This window comes from Leiobunum rupestre, chromosome 2, assembly GCF_980474605.1.
Source record: "Leiobunum rupestre chromosome 2, qqLeiRupe1.1.hap1, whole genome shotgun sequence".
Taxonomy (NCBI): Eukaryota; Metazoa; Arthropoda; class Arachnida; order Opiliones; family Sclerosomatidae; genus Leiobunum; species Leiobunum rupestre.
Genome location: NC_143385.1, coordinates 34,436,687 through 34,454,291, shown reverse-complemented (window position 1 = coordinate 34,454,291; position 17,605 = coordinate 34,436,687). Strand labels below are relative to the sequence as shown.

The 17,605-nt window shown below is 35.8% G+C and overlaps 1 protein-coding gene across 4 annotated transcripts in view; it reads left to right on the top strand.

Annotated features, from left to right (window-relative positions):
* The first annotated feature begins 11,999 nt into the window (after positions 1-11,999).
* Positions 12,000-17,605, top strand: part of LOC149957409 (cytochrome P450 4V2-like) — a 132,229-nt gene continuing 126,623 nt past the window's right edge. For all 4 annotated transcript variants that reach the window (XM_090164800.1, XM_090164802.1, XM_090164801.1 and 1 more), the window contains exon 1: positions 12,000-12,298. In XM_090164800.1, coding sequence (XP_090020926.1) covers positions 12,109-12,298 — 190 coding nt within the window. In that variant the 5' untranslated portion in view covers positions 12,000-12,108. The remainder of the gene's footprint in view (positions 12,299-17,605) is intronic.

Here is a 17,605-nt window from a genome sequence, read left to right as displayed (position 1 = left end):
AATCACTTTCTCTTTAATGGATCCTCGTCTGCGACATTTTCTTTCCTTAAGCTTGGGAGAAAAGATGACGTTTGACGTAAGTCTTTTTTCCTCCAATTAGAGGAAGGTTCCCAAAGACTGATTTGTTTTAAACCTTAACCTCGAATATTTGAGACCGAAGACGGAAATTTAAGGTCTGTGTTCATATTGTATTTAAATCCATTGACCATTTTATGTCTGACTTTCACGAATATTTCTCCAACTGAAACTTTTCACAGAATACATAATGATTGAAAGGGAATCGAATATTGGACAATATTTTTAAAAACATGAATTACTTTCTACGTTTCCAAATAAGTGTTTTTTTTTAATATTATATTATTTCCTCAAGTATAACTATAATAAAAAGGATTTATTTAGTTTAAGGATATATTTAAATGATATACGCACCTTTTATTTCGTTGCATTTTTAATATTTTTATATGGTTAGAGGAAGTTATATTGAAATAAATCAAATTTTACATTTCCTTATTAGGCTTTTACATATGCTTAGAATATAACACCGAATGGTTAAGATACTTTCGTAGATTTTCACTCCCTTTGGGTGGTCAAATGAGGTTTAAATTACCGATTCAAATGTCAACAAAGTGTTGTAATGACCTAGAGTGTAAGATACGAGCTCTTTGAAACGCCATTATTCAGATTTCAAAACCCTTTAAAAGTGTAGGGATTTTGAAAAAGCGATTAAATATTTTAAAATACATGCTTCCATTTGAGTGACTACATGAATGTTTTTTAATCCTTTTATAATACTAACTCACGAACAGTGTGTTTTACGGCACTAAATCACTGAAGAATAATGGGTACTAAAGTTGCTAATATCTCAAATTGGGAGAGCTAATTTTTCCTAAACAAACTGACTGAAAAATCTGTTCAGGGTTGGTATCTTCCAAAACAAACTAAAATGAAGATAACGGTTTTTACAAATTTCAAAAATATTTTATTGTTAACAAATATCGCCGGACTCTCTCTTCCGAGTCCCAGGTCCAAGTCCCCTTCTTTTGCTTTCCACCTTACCAGTACGGTTCGGTTTTAGCAGGTGTGCATTTCAACAAATTGCGAAATACCCTTTTAACGGATTTGGGTTTTTGCAAGATTCTACAGAGGAAACGAGCCAACCTGTTAAAAATAATTTCATTACGCGTTGCACAGTCCATAGGTGGTTTCTTCTAACTTAACTTATCGTATATACTATTCTCCACCACACTCCCCCTTTCCGGCTTTCCGTTGTTATATGCAACGCGTTTTGAAATTTTTAATGTTCAGACTTAGTTTCTCTTTTAGATATAACAGTCGCCAGCCAGATTTCCCGCACGGTACTGATGAGTTTCAAATAGAACGAAACCGGTCTACCGTTGAAATTTCTGGCTATTTTATTGAGTTTTTATGTAGTTTATTACTCCAAGATCTAATTGATCCGAGATTCGCGTTTTTTGTTTGCTCGAACACCTATTGGTACGAGTTATTAGTAAGTTTTTAAATTTATTCAAATTTGCTTAGGATTTAGCTATTATGGACTAATCCACTTTTTCGCGTTTTTTATTATCTTATTTCGTCTCTACCTATTTTTAATCTTTTGACTAAACCTAAATTCCACTTTTTCGTTTTTTACATTATCTTCGTGAATTAGAACTACTTCCCCTTTTTTATTTCCTTTGGTTTTTGTCTATTTGACTATGGTGCGCCGAACGCAGTTCTAAAAGATATTCTAATATCCATCTTTTCCAAAGTCTTTGCTCTTTAGCTAATCTATATTTCTGTCTTCTTGTAAATTCCTCCCGTGTGGCTGGAATCTTTTTAGTTAAATTTAACTTTTGAGGAGGTAAAGAAGTCACCATTTTTCCTATTAATAGGTGCGCGAGTGTTAAGGGACTGGGTTCTCCTACTTCGTTGAAAACATAAGTCACGGCTGCTTTACCAAGAATTTTCTTCATCTTGGTCTAAACCGACCTTCCTTCGAGTCCCGGTGCCGTCCAGAATATAAATTATATAAAAAATTATTTTTCGCAGCTCCATCTACCGTGTCGTCGTTTTTCCATGCCAAACAAACAAACAAACCAACACTTAACGACATTCCGTCCATAGCAATAGTGTCACTTCGAAAATATATTCGATGTGAAACTAAAAACCGTCGACCATACCAACCGAGCCACGCCGTCCTCAGCGAATTAACGCTTGAAGTTTTACCGTTGAACAATGGCCCCGGAACTAGCCTTCTTTAAACGAAAATATTTTTACAAAATGCTAGTTCCTGGCCGTAAAGATTTTCTTACTGTCTACTCAAAGAAAAAACAAGAATAGTTATATGATCAAATCTTGCACTGGCTAAAGCTGCAGGTGATAGATCCATGTTCAACTTTCACCTAAGAAGGATCTATCATGGATTAATCAAACGTAAATAGATTCTTCTTAGGTGAAAGTTGAATTTAGTTCTAGCGCGTCGCATCGCGACAGTGGCGCCGCTTGGATTTTGGCAATTTTTCTTATCGAAACCGTGTGTGGTCAGAAGTAATAAATAAGTGTGACACTTTCTTATCGAAACCGTGTATGGTAAGAAGTAATAAATAAGTGTGGCACTTTCTTATCGAAACCGTGTATGGTAAGAAGTAATAAATAAGTGTGGCACTTTCTTATCGAAACCGTGTATGGTCAGAAGTAATAAATAAGTGTGGCACTTTTTATCGAAACCGTGTATGGTCAGAAATAATTAATAAGTGTGGCACTTTCTTATCGAAACCATGTATGGCCAGAAGTAATAAATAAGTGCGGCACTTTCTTATTGATGCCGTGTATGGTCAGAAGTAATAAGTAAGTGTGGCACTTCCTTATAGAAACCGTATATGGTCAGAAGTAACAAATAAGTGTGGCACTTTCTTATCGAAACCATGTATGGTCAGAAGTAAAAAGTGTGGCACTTTCTTATCGAAGTCGTTTATGTGTGGCACAAAATAATAATATCGCCTTCTTGGCGAACTTGTATAGTTTGTATAGTTGGTCCAGAGATTTGGTCTCATTCGATAGAAATCTTTGACGCACACGCAGCGGCGTTAATTTCCGCCCCCTCCGACCAACCCCCTTAAAGGGAGAGTCACCGAATGGTACGATATCGTACGCCACGAAAATTGTAATACTCCCTAAAAATTGCGATGAAATCATCGCACTGAGCCACTGACGCGTGTTCAACTGATTTCTTATTTTCCGCAAAATGGGTATTTTTTTTATGAATTTGCGAATTTACATGACTTTTGGTGCCTAAACTACCCAAATGTTTCATATAAATTTCCTAAAATAAACACATTTGAATCCCAGTTTAAGAATTTCTTTAAATCATATTTCCACTAATTTCAATAATTTAAAGATTTACTTTTGTTGTGTTTTGCTTACCTATTTCATGTTTGATACTTTCCGTCTATCTAACGACAGTAAATCAAATGACCTCAACAGCTTTTGTATTGGTTTGCCCACCCACGTTTCCTGAGGGTGGGCGGTGCCCACTCTCTAACATAGGATGGTGAATTATATATCATACAATAGGAAATCGCATGGGCTCAACAGCTTTTATAATAGTTTGCCCACTCGGGTCTCCTGATGTTGGGCGGCATCCACTCTTTAACTTACCTTGTTAATTTATATATCAAACGATAAGAAATCGCGTAGCCTCAACAGCTTTTGTATTGGTTTGCCTGCCTGTGTCTCTAAGGGTGTATAGGTTTGTCCACTCTAATACACTGATGTGGAACTAATATTATGGCCTGGGCCGACTTGTTAATACACTTTTATTGTGCAATAATGGTATTTTACTAGTTTAATGTATTTTATTGTGTACAAGGTTGTCCTTCGACATGTTTAATACTACTATAATTACGCTTGCGTTTACTTTGGCTGGTACTGGGTTTGTCGGTCCTTGGATAACCCAACCGAAAATGGTTTCTTAACAAACTAATTACTTTGCAAATCTCTCTATTTGACCATGAACTATTAAATCCCAATAAAAGTCTGCGTCTATTAAAATTTGTTTTTCTGTGTCATGGGGGTTTTGAGCTGTGATTTTTGCGGTCTGTAATATCACCGAGCCCGTTTGTGCCTGAGATGACGTCACTGTCAGTGTGTTTATTCCCTTTCCCTCTTTTGATTTTTCCGTACCAGCCGGATTTTGTTTATTTGCTTTGTATTTCATACAAATAGTCGAATTATGCCTACCAATATCATTACAGACTTTACACCTGGTATAATCAGACCCGCAATTGCTAGCCACGTGTCCCTTTTTTATACAAATAAAACACTTTATTTGCCCTTGAATTAACCTTCTCTTATCATCTAACCCAAATTTTTCGCCATCAACTGAAGAATCTTTTATATACAATAACAACCCTTGTTTTGAAACTGACTAGAACTTTGATTTTGGCTTCTAAATTTTCCTTGGTTCTTATTTCTATAATTCGCTCGATTTTGATAATTACACAGACGCGTGCAATATAGTATAAAATAATTCACTGCAATCATAAAATTGGCAAAATAATGTTAAACTTTTTTATCTTCTAGGAAGTAGAACAAAGCCTCGTTCAGCCAATGAAAAATCTCTTACCTGTAACGCCACAGAAATAGAAAGGCAGTATGAAAGAGGCAAAAAATCACCAAGATTGGGCTGAAAATACGCTTCAAAAGCAGAGGTTTAAAACGAGAGGATCTGAAGATGAAGGGATTGAACGAAGAATCTACAAATCAGATTAACGTATTCGATAGAACGATACGGGAATTATTCAGCCTATCCGCCTCACGGCCCTTATTTACATCCTTATCCTGAGATGCCAAAACTACCAATGAAACTTCTAATCGACCACATTTAAAGCGGCACCACCTGGCCGTTGAAACTGTCAGCTCGTTCGGTCAAGAAGGTTTAAATTTAGTACACGCCATTAGCCATCGTTTAAAGGACGTCATCGGGGAGCTGCGTTCGGTTCAGTTCCTTCTCCAACGCATCGCGATTGTGATTCAGCGGGGCAACGCGGCATTAATTTTAAACACCTTTACTCCTGGGGCTTCCCTAGAGGATTACCTCTATTCTTTGTAAATTTTGTAAATATTTGCGAAATAAAACTGATTTAGTTTTTTAGGTTCATCATACCATATGTTTTATACCCATCTCATATCCTTAAGCTCCAGATGATGCATTCAAACAAAATTGCGATCCTCCATTCACAAAAACAGATGAGGTAGCTTAATGCATTTCCTATACCCTGAAAAAAATCAAAAAAGTTATTACTCCAAAGCGCGGGGAATATTTGAGCCAACTTAAGCGTAAATTGCTTTTAAACCTTTCCAACGTAAGACCGATGTCTTTTGGTAAACTTCATGCTACTTAACCAATGTCGTCAATGTACTATCCTCTATATAAATCCTCATCAACATTAATTCTTCAGCTGCCCGTACTTACCATATCAGTATCCCAGCAACCTTACTTGAAATCTCTCAAAATATTTATTATCCAGGTGCCATTAATAATCCAGCTACCCCTATCCCCATTATTCAAAACAGTACAGCAGCCCATTATTACCGAAAAGATAGACCGACAAACTTTATTTCCAGTTACCACAATATTAGCTCTCTAACAGCCCATAATCAACAAATCATAATTCCATCTCGTCTGTTTCTAAATTGCCAAACACCGAGGAACACTGTAGGAAGCCCGAACCATTTTCTCTTTTCTCCAGTAAATACTAACATTTGCCCCAGATATTCCTTTACTCTGAATTAAGCAAAAAAATCAATTTCAAACGTAAATTCAATTGGAGTATTGATTTACAAATAACAGATACTTGGCAAGCATATTCTGAACTTTCCCTTTTTAGGAAATAAGCTTCTAAATAGTCCTTCAAAGCTAATCGAGCGACTTTTGTACCTAAGCTTTCAGTAGTGCTGTCTCTAGGTTTAGGCTGTAAGTTAAGCTTTATCTTTATTTCTTCCAATTCTTGGAGCCAACTTGGCAAAAAGCTAACTTTTGCCAACCATTCCCCCTAATTGGGAAGAGTAGTTCTTAAAACGTATATCCATTCGATTTATTTCCATACTCCATTTCGGTTTTAGGTTGCCGAATGTCGTCTCCACTGTCATAAGAGCAGAACTCAGATAATCGTGAAACAACTAGGGTTCCTTCGGGAAAGAAGCCATATGTTTCTAATGGCTTTCATTTACCAAGGTAGCAACGGGTTAGCTGGTTCGCCTAGAATCACCAGCGAAACGTTTACTCCATTAATAAGCCGTGTTGCCTGGTATAATGAAGCAAAGAAAATCGATTATTTATACTTATTTACGAAGGTCACTGCGATAATTGTTTTCAGGGGATTAAGCTAAAAATATATAGTAGCTATGTTTAAATTTTATTTTTCTGATGTTTGCATGATACTGGAGCAAACCAACATTTCCATTTAAATCAGGCACTCCTTTACCTTCAAAATAACGTCCGATTATGATATTATTATAAGTTAGTTAATTTAGATTAGAATGAAACTTCTTAAACTCCGAATGCTTACTTTTTTTAGGATAATGATTCATTACGTGGCTAAGGATTGATATCTTTCTACGATAAAAAACTGACTAGAAGTTATTTGCGAAACAAGAGTAGGAAGAGAAGAATTCCCAGTTTTGAAACAATCGATTATCAATAAGGGAAATCGTATGGAAGCGCTGATTTTTGTCATGGTGGTAACAATAACGGGGTTTTTTATTTTTTTCTTACGGAATACTCATGAGATATATGTAATTAATAAAGATTAACTAAAATCAATAAAAACAATACATAATTTATTTACAACTTAAATACATTAAAAGTTGGACACAACGTTTCGTGTCTTACTAGGCTCTTTGTCAAGTGTAATAATTTTACGTCGAGAATGTCTATTTATTAACAATATACATGTTGTATAATGACGTCATGTTTCTTCACGGTAAATGTATACAGTTCACTTTGGAGGAACAAGATGGCAACACTATAAATTTTTTAGATATGAAAATCACCAATACCAATAATGTTCTAAAAACTCAACTATTTCAAAAACCTACCCATTCTGGGAAATTTCTTAATGTTAGATCCTTCCAACCTTATAAAATAAAAAATAACGTAGCCAAAAACATGTATTGCCGAATAAATAAATATAACACTAATAATTCTCAAGACAAAGATCTTATCGATTCCCAATTAAAAATGAGCGGTTACCCAAACCGTCTCATAAAAAAACTCGCGATTTAACTCTGATTTACGCACTTGTAAACAATATAATAATAAAGATAAATGTATATATTTAAAACTCCCTTTTTTAGGTAAAAATAATAATGCCCTAGAACGTAAACTTAAAAATTTAAATATACATGTAATCTATAAAAAAGGAATAACATTAAAAATATGTTTAAAAACCCAACCAAAAATAAAATTAATCAACATAATAATAAAATTAACCCAGATGGAGTAGTCTACCAAGTCCCGTGTGGTGCGTGCCCGGATAGTTATATTGGAGAGACCATGAGACCTGTTTTAACCCGCCTAAAAGAACACCAACGCGCAATTAATAATGTTGACCCCCATAACAGTTTAGCTATTCACACCAAAAACTCTGGCCACATCATAGATTTTAACAATAAACAAACTATCCACATGTATATTGTTAATAAATAGACATTCTCGAGGTAAAATTATTACACTTGACAAAGAGCCTAGTAAGACACGAAACGTTGTGTCCAACTTTTAATGTATTTAAGTTGTAAATAAATTATGTATTGTTTTTATTGATTTTAGTTAATCATTATTAATTACATATATCTCATGAGTATTCCGTAAGAAAAAAATAAAAAAAACCGTTAAGGGAAATCGTACATTGCCATACTTATGTTTATTCATTATTATTAAAAAGAAGAAATTGGACTATTCGCCTATCATAAGCTATCCAGGGGTAAACCAACACAAACGCCTTCCATATAACTATCCCTCAAAAAGAAATAATCTTAACGGCCTTATATCACAGGGTTACAGGTGAATATCTGGAGATGGGTTTACAGTAGCCGTTTCACGAAAGTGTAACCGTAGCAAAAGCACAGGGCATGGCGCCCCTAGGGGCCTCGCTCATCTACCAGTCTATGAACCTCTCGCTTCAAAGTTCTTTAGACTTCGCAAAATTACAAGTCCCCGTGCGCATGGTTCGCAAGAATACGCTTAAACACCTCTTATTTAGTTAGTTTTAAAAACCAATACCCTCGTCGTGTCCTCTGCTTTTTAACCCAATCTAACAAAACCATCAAATTCTGAAAATGCTTATTTACGCAACTAGTTTTTCGTATCTCTCCGTTGTAACATCTAAATATTAATTAAATCGATGCAGAAGAGTATATGACAACGATATTCGTTTTTAACAATACTAAATAACTTAAGCTAGAATTACTTAAGAGTTCTTTTAGGAATTGAATTTCACAAAATTAATCCGTTTTATGTATATCGGTTACGCACAAAACAGTCCGTTTTATTAATATTATTTCATTTTTATTGATGAAGAATTTTACTACTATATGTTATTAATAAGTCTCACAATTTATAATGCTTGGTAATATTAATCGCAACAATCTTTTCTTATTCCTTGTTTCGTGTAGCCTGGCTCACCTAAAATTTACCATGATAAGTTAATTGCAAAGACCACCGGTCGTTCACACCAAATGGAGTTGATTTATGACGCGGAAAGGTTATTGTCTTAGTTAAACAAGTTTAATTTTGGCTTCGAACGCGATAAGGGGTGAAAATGGTAGCCACGTTATCAAAAGCGCCTTATGGCCAAACAAATAGCCACAGAGATTAAAAAATATAACCTTGGACTAGCTGAATGTTTCAATTGCTAAGATGAAAAAATGTTCCAAAAATTGATCTGATAGTGAAATGCGTCTTTCGGCTGATTGTTTAAACGATTCTGAAGAAGTAGGTCATAAAGATGAAGAATTATGTTTCGGTCTTTCAAGCTCAAAATCTTCGGTGAGCCCGTCTGAAACTTCTACAGCTAATTTAAACCTGGTATTTGATAATGATTCGGATTTGGAAACACCAGTAATTGTCAATTCAGTTTTAGTAGCAGATGAAACTGCTCCGTAGCCAAAAGCTTTTGATCAAGAAGAACGAGTTTATTTAATCAAAAAAAGGACCTATTCAGGTTGTTGCAATATTAGACTCGAGAAGGCTTCACCCATAGAAATCTCATAGGTAACTAGAATGCTGCCGTGTAACTGGCAAATGGACCAAACGCCGTGGCAGACGATAGCCAGATCTCAGCCAATCAGAGCTCAAAGAGTGGTTCTGCCAAGAATTTAATGTCACCAGAGAGAATGACGTCTCCTATCTCCCGCTATAGTAGCGGATCCAAGGAGGATTACTATCCTCCTTGGCGGAACCACTCTACGGCCTCTCATTGGCTGAAGGTTCAAGGCGAACTGGCGTCAAGCTCGGCCGTATGCGGCAGCATTCTAGTTACCTATGAGATTTCTATGGCTTCACCATTCGAGTGTTCTGTAACTCGCAGCATGGCTGTCGCATAATTAGACAGACAGGTGTGCGGATCTCAAACAGAGAAGTAACAATAAACTAGATACTCTTACAAATGAGTCATTATTGTAAAATAAGGACATAATGAAACACAGGTGAAAAATATAGATTTTTCCTTCTAATGATAAAGGGCGTTGATTGCCAGAAAGTTACTATATTAGATGTCTATCAAATTGTGAAAAGGTTTCTGGAAGTTAGCTTGTTTATTGAGTTCAAAATGACTACGTCTATTGCTTTTGTTGCAAACCATTTTCTGCAAAGGTAATATCACTTTCATCCGAGAAAGGCTTCTCAGATTGGAGCAACTTAAGTTAAAAATTCAAAGATCACGATACGTCTTCAGATCACGTTAAATGCATGTAAAAATGGAAGTTTATTGCGAATTCTTTAAATACCGAAAGCACTGTTGAATGGTCTCATCAGCAATTAAAAGATAACGAAGAAAGCATTGGCGAGCGGTCCTTGAAAGAATATTTGCTTTAATTCAAAGTTTATCTGAAAGTTCATTAGCATTATAGACACATCGTGAGACCCTGGAAATGGGAATATCTTGGCCCTAGTGGAATTGTTAGCTTAGTTGGGCCCTGTTAAGTCAAAGCACTTCAGGCTTGTAAATAACAAGGATAGGTTTAGAAGCTATTTGGGAAAGGATATTCAGAATTATATGATTCGATAAGGGCAGCAAAATACTTCTCTTTTATCATGAACTGCATTCCAGATGTTAGTCATAAAGAACCCCCTCTATTTATATTTGGTGTGTTGAAATCAAGGAATACTTAAGTGTATTTTTGCTAATTCTAACTCAGACAAAGTTTGTTTTAGAATTTCTGGATAATAACCACTTAGATTTAGTTATCTGTTGAGGTCAAGAACATGACAACGAGGCTTATATGCGCGGTCAATACAAATGTGTTCAAGCATTAATATTGAAGAAAAACCAGAGATAATTTTTTTGCCCTGCTCCAATCATACTCTTACAAGGACACATCCCGAAATTTAACGCACCGATTTTGTTCAAACTCGTTAGATTGGTGAACCTTCATGTATCATGAAAAATTCTAAATGAAATATATTCAATGGGCAACCGTACGTTTGCCATGCCAACGAAAAATGTTTTGACAACACAAAATATAAAATTTTCTTATTGAAAATAACATGGAATTTTTACCTCAAATTGAACAAAAGTTGATCAATTTTGATGTTTTTGGTCAATTTTTAACTATTTTTTCTATTTTTGGCATTTTAGAAATTTAGAAATTTGTTTAATTTTTCACAGGGGGATCCTAGGAATCGGTCAGCATCCCATGTTTCTTTCAATGGGAAATTTCCATTTGTTGTTGTCAATAACATTTTTCGTTGCCATGGCAAAACGGTTGCCTATTGAATAAATTCCCTTAAGGATTGTTCAAGTTAAATGAAGGTATACCAATCCCCCGAGTTTGAAGAAAATCGGTGGGTTACACTTCGGGTTGTCTCGTTGTTAGTCTTGCAATGTGCGATGCAGTTAAATCATATCATCTTCAGCAACTATTACCTTTTTTGTTATTGTTCGAAGGGTGTTTTTATATTATTTACTGCATCAATGGTTTGATTGGAGGTGTTGCAGATCAAAAGTCGGACCACTCTAAAGTTTTTATCCGACACTCGCTGGGAAAGTCGAATCAATAGTATTAAAGATTTAAAAAATAACCTCTTTGAAATTCATGAAGTAATACATGCAATTGCAGAGACTAGCAATGAGGCAGTAGCAGTTTCCAAAGCCAAAAGCATCGCAAATGAATTTTTTTCGTCCCAGTTTATATTGTCTCTATTGATTTGGAACGTCTTTTTATTAGAAACCAACTAAGTTAGTAAACCTATGCAAAATCCGTTACTTTTGATGAGACTAGTCCTATGCATTTTTCAATTTAATTTCTTCATAAAGAAAAGAACATGCATTTCAAATAATATTTAACGAGCAATATCTTGAAATGGGCTTATTTTAACACCATAGTTCTTCTAACAATTTTGGCGCAGTTAAACCCAAAAAACATAACTTGTATTGTATTCTAAGAATACAGGAACCAAATATGGAAATGTTAAAGGCGTTTTATTTCAATATAACTTCCTCTTTCCATTTAAATTTATTTAAAATGCAACGAAATAAAAGGTTCGTTTATCATCTAAATATACCTGAAACTAAATAAACTCTCTTATAGATAGTTATACACGAGGAAAAAATGTAAATATTAAAAATAAAATATTTGGAAACGTGAAAATTAATGTTTATAAAAAATATTGCTGAATATTCGATTCCCTTTCAATATATAATATACCACTGAAACTTGAGGTATTTCCACATTCAGTTATAAGACGCTAGATGACTTAGGCCTGAGACTGTGCATTGGGTATTAAGCCCATCTGATTATTTAAATATTTTTACTATATTAGACTTCCACTTCTGACTTTTGGTCACTTCACATTGAATTTTAGGCTAAATACAAAGTCGTGCTCCTAGAATGGAAGCCATTGCCACCATAGCGTTGGCGTTGATTTCTGCAGTTGTATTTCTAATAGTGTTTTTGTTCAAAAGTGTAAATAGTGAAAAGAAAAGCGACTCCGAAATATCCAGCATGAAAACCCTGCCCTTCTTGGGGCACTTGCATTACTTCTTCAAACCAGCGAGAGAAGGGGCTGCTAAAATGACAAGTAAGTACAATTTCTTTTAAAATAATTGAGAGTCCGAATGTGTCAAACGAGCGCGAAATAAATAATCGCTCTTGGTATTAGTCAATTGTAATTCTGCTCATAGAATGAGCCAAACGAAATGTTAGTTTTCTAAAACGATCTCAACGGTATCAAGAAAGACAGTTCCATCGATTTATAACGTCATCGTTATTTGAGACAAAGTACTGATTGAATAAAAAATTAAGCTTACATTTCTGCGAAAAAACAATCTAGCAAGCCAAAATATACCTCTCCTCGGAAGAATCGTCCCTAGTGGTATTGATTCCTCGAGATGACGTTTAAAGATATATCTCTGCAATTCAGAATTATTTACTAAAAACGTAATTCCGGTTCAATCCCGCCCGGGATAAAATTTAAATTATAATTAAAATAATTGAGCCGAAACAACCGAGTTTAAGTTATTCATAATATTATAAATTAACTAGTTACAACAGGGAGTTCGACGTACTAAAACAATGCACATTTGAATTTAACCCTATTTACAGTACACGTTTATTAGTTTAATATAATACGAAGCAAAGTTTAATGAAATTTTAACGATTTTTTATTTGCATTGATTTTTATCGGCTTCGTTGGGTGGTCGTCATGAGCCCACGCAGTTTTTATTAGTGCTTTTACTTATAGTTGTGGTTTTCGCTTTAACTTTTGTTTTTCCATATAAATTTCATTGTTTAAGACCTATAATACAATGGGTTGGGTTTTCCCTGTGAAATACTTTCTTGCACGTATATTTAACATGTCGTGAACGTTCTAATAATTACAGGAAGTCTACGAGCCGTCCACTACCAGATGTCGACTATAGCTATTTTACGGTATTTTCATCGATAGTACAGGGTATTTTGAAATATTTTGGACCAAAAAGGGAAATAAATATGCACAAGCTGAAAATTTCAGGATCAAAGATGGTTATGGTCCTTTATCACCCCCCAAACGTCCCCTAGGATCCGGATGCCGCTACCATTGCCATCTTGTAAAATGGCCGATTTCGATGAAATATACGTTAAACGATGTGATTAAAAGATATAATTTTAAATTAACACCGAATTTAAAACTGTACTGGGGTATATAGGTCCATATAACTATGAACGTTGGAAAAAATCGATTAAATTTAAATAATATTAGATTTTTTCAAATGCTACCAAAGATTTTTTTCAACACAACGCCGTTCAACCTAATTCATGGCGTAATCTAACGATCTCTTCCGTTTCAAAATCCATTTATTATAAAGCGAAATACAACGATTTGTTTGATACCCCTCCAACTGTTTAGATATTTGCTATTTTAATATCACTTTGGTTTGGTTACCCGCAACGTTAATTGCGCTCATGTAAATTTAGTTCAAACTTTTACTTGTAGTTTCTTTTACGCAGGCGCGTAGGAACGTTTTGGATTTGGGGGTACAGTGTGGATGCTGAATTTGGTGCCCCTTCGTCAACAGGTTTTTTGCGCCCCTTTCAAACCAATTTGGAGCCTCCTGTCCAATTTCCAGGGGGTATCCCTGTACCCCCTGGGTTACTACGTCACTGCTTTTAAGATACAAATATTCAAAGGTTTATTTGAGAGGATGCCGTTCAAATTATTTATTCGTCAATTTCTTGATAAACTTCTTCAACATTGTTACAAGAATTTCCTCTACAATGATAGCACATAGCGGAACATCTTCCTCTGCACGTCGTTTTGCACTTGCAACTAATGATTTCTAAAATATCGTCAGGAGAGCAGGGCTTTAAAAATGGAATTGGACGGAGACCAGCGCTAGATTTCTGCCTTCCCCATTCTGTTTGGGGGTAAATCATTTCTGAGCCATTGTTGTACCTTCACCGAAATCCAAATTACCTTTTTGTTTTGATGGTATATATTAAATGTGTAGAGACATACCTGTAAGTAAACCCTCATGCTATGTTGCCTGGCACTGTCTGTAGTTGGTGGCAAGTCTGCTAAAGAATACTTAGTGTATAGAGATTGTGCGGCTACGATGCGGTTGTACGATGCGGTTGTACGAAAAGTATCTTGCTTCGTTTAGTGAATTTATCCGCTTATGTCCGTATAGGGCGAGTATAAAAGACTCCCCCCCCCCTTCTGCAAGATCATTCGGAGAAGCTCCTTCACTCCTGAATATTTGAAGTTTATTTCTCACTTCTACATCATTCTCGATTACTTTTAGGGCCGACTTCTTCCCTTTTTTAAAAAAAATGCCGATGTGGTGTCACATCCAGATATTGCGTGTAATACCATTAAGGAATCTGCCATCTCACCTAAATTTTTTTGAGATGTTATTGCGTTCAATATTTTGTCTGGCTTGTTTCCTACTCCCGGCAAGTAAAGGAAAACGTAAGTTTGGCAAAGAGTCACTAGAATCAAGGGCAGTATTCGCGATTAACGTGTCGGCATCCGCTTTCGTTTGTAGAACTTTATTACCCGAATCTCTTAGGTGTTTTGACAAAATGTCAATAAATCGTGTTTTACTAAAAATTATTGTTGTCCAGCAGTAGCAAATGCGTTTGTATGGACGATTATATCTGAAGACACTTTTCGACCACTTCTCCTGCTCTGTTCTATTACCTTTGTATCTTGACGCTGTATCATAACCGTCAAACACCACGGTTGCGGAACTACTAAAATGACTCAAAACAAACGACAAGTAGGCGTCGCGTATTTCGGCGTACGTCGCTGGCCTCGGCCATACAACTTTATGTAATAAATAACCGCCGTCAATAACGAACTTGGCAAAGAGGTGTCTGGTTTCAATAGAGGCTCAAGCATTTCAGTTCAAATTGATTTCTTTGTTTTGCGCATTGAGATTTCATCAACAGTTCGACATGTTGCTCGGAAGTTTCGAAACCCAATTTGCAATACTTTTCTAGTGCATCGCAAACTCGCGCACACGCTGGTAAAGTAAGAACCCATGTGGACAAAGTACTCTCTGTTATACCACGCCATCTTGTTAGACCTCCCGATGTTTTAATAGCCTTCATGAGCACCTGCTAGATAGACATGTCGGACCAAACACTGTCCAAAATCGATCCGAACGGCTTATCGTAAAGTAGCCCTTTTCAATCAATAATTTCAAATCGAGCTCAGATATTTTCTCTTTAAGACCATGCGTGTCTTGCAAGTACCAATGCGCGCTTTTCGCGTAGTTCAAGTGGACAGCTGAGTAAATGCCAGTCTCCAGATCTTTCAGCCCGAACATAGAGACGTAGAAGTTCGACTTGTTTGAATTATTGAACCCATAGCTTTCCCTTTGCGTTGTTGCTTTCCAGAGTGCCCAATTTGTTATTCATTATATCATTCATAATCTGAACGCATTTTCCTTCTAGGCTTTGTTCAATTGTTATTTTGCCTTTAAAGACTAATATTTATCTCGTTTAAACAATCGCATATCGGGTCAAGGTCTTCGGAACTGTCCGTTAAGATCTGATAGGCAAGAGCTTCTTGTGTTAAAAAGTGTGCTCTAAGTGATCAAGAGGAAGCTTTTCCCGATGTCATATTTTTGACCGACGCTTTTGCGTAAACTGTTTCCCAGAGTTCTTCTAAGCCTGAGCCCGACATAATTTATCCAATGGAGCCAAGAAATTCAATTCAATTCAATTTCCATTTATTTGAGTTTTAAACAGACAATACAAAAAGGAGAAGGGCTAAGTCAAAAATATGACTTGACATAAGGAGGTGAAATCCCCCTAGTCTTACACAGTTAGAAAAAAGAGTTTGATTATAAACCCCCGAAGGTTCTTAAAAACAATTCCACAAATTCAAACCCTCCAAAACCCTTCAACGGAAATTTTCAAACCCACAAGGCTTAAAAATGAGCACTTTTATGATTTCAAATTGAAACATTAGAAACCCTTTAAAAAATTCCTAGGGTTTGTAACAAAACCCCGTAACTACAGACAATCGACACAACACGGTTTTGGCGATTGCAACGGGCGCGTTTCGAACCCAAGCCCTCTAGCACGACAGGCGGGCGTTTTACCACAGAACCACCGAAAGATGTATGATTGCAACGATGTTTAGAGAAACCATTTATGGGAAAGTCCGTCTTCCTTTAGGTTTTATGAAATTATTATTCGGCTTGATATCAAATTTTGGCGTATAGATGGCGTGAGATAGTTTAAAACGTGCAGGGTTTGAAAAGGGTTTTAAAAAGTGATAAATTATTTTTTTTTCTATAGGTTCTTAAATTGGAGGCCTAAGGGTTTTCCATTGACCAATAGGGGTTTCCTTTAAACATTTAAACCATTTTCAAACCTTAAGAGTTTATAATTTTTTCCTAAACCTTTTTTAAAGCCAAAGCAAACCCTAATAAAACCCATGAAAACCCTTTTTTCTAACTATGTACAACGATATTTGCTAAACTTTCTCCAATTGCCGAAGCTTGGACCATTTCCCGAGCTTTCCAATATAAAGGTTGGTCGAACGTGACTATACAAGTAGTTTGATTATGCGAATAGAAGAGCGGTACAGATGGTAGATAAATGACTTGGGTCCAAATTAATAAATGGCAAAACGTCGATCCGGCTCTTATCATAGACTTCAGCTTTCGTCGCAATTTGCATATAGTCATTCCATCTAGGGCTTGGCTCGGTCTTAAAACAATATCTTGAAATCCACATGGTATTTAATCTTAAGAATGTCGAAATTTTGATGGTAGTGTAGTTCGATAGATTGATAACGTCTTTAATAAAAATACCATCCCAGAGATACTGGTCATTTTGTAGCTTTTAATAGGTATTGTACCACGTGTTATGATATCTTGATTGGTTACGTCTTTTCTACGGGGAAGTACGATCGTATCGCTTACGTCTTTACATTGCGGAGTAATACATTTTATACGTCCCATGCTATGAAATGTGCCATGTCCCGTTAAAATTTAATATTGAAGTCTGCGTTATCGAATGAAAACTGCACAAATGTATTGGAGTTTTTCATAGTAGTTGGATGAATAAGGGCGGATTCTTAAAATCAAACTACTTCTTTGTAGCTTACGGATAGACTCAGACTATGCAACATTTCAATTAAGGACCGCGATTAATATTTTCTGTGAATGTAGACACCAATAGATGTTAGCAGTTTCGGAACGAACGATCTAGGTCTACCCACTGTCATAATGATTTCAATTATTGCGTGACGCTGTTTCTTTAAAGATTTGGGATCGTTCCTCATTCTAGTCAGTCGGTTAATAAAAACTTGCAACGCTTCTGGAATTTGAATAGTCGCAAAATTTTTAAAACGCTTCTCCTAGCTCTGGGTCTTGCCGTCTTCCTAAAT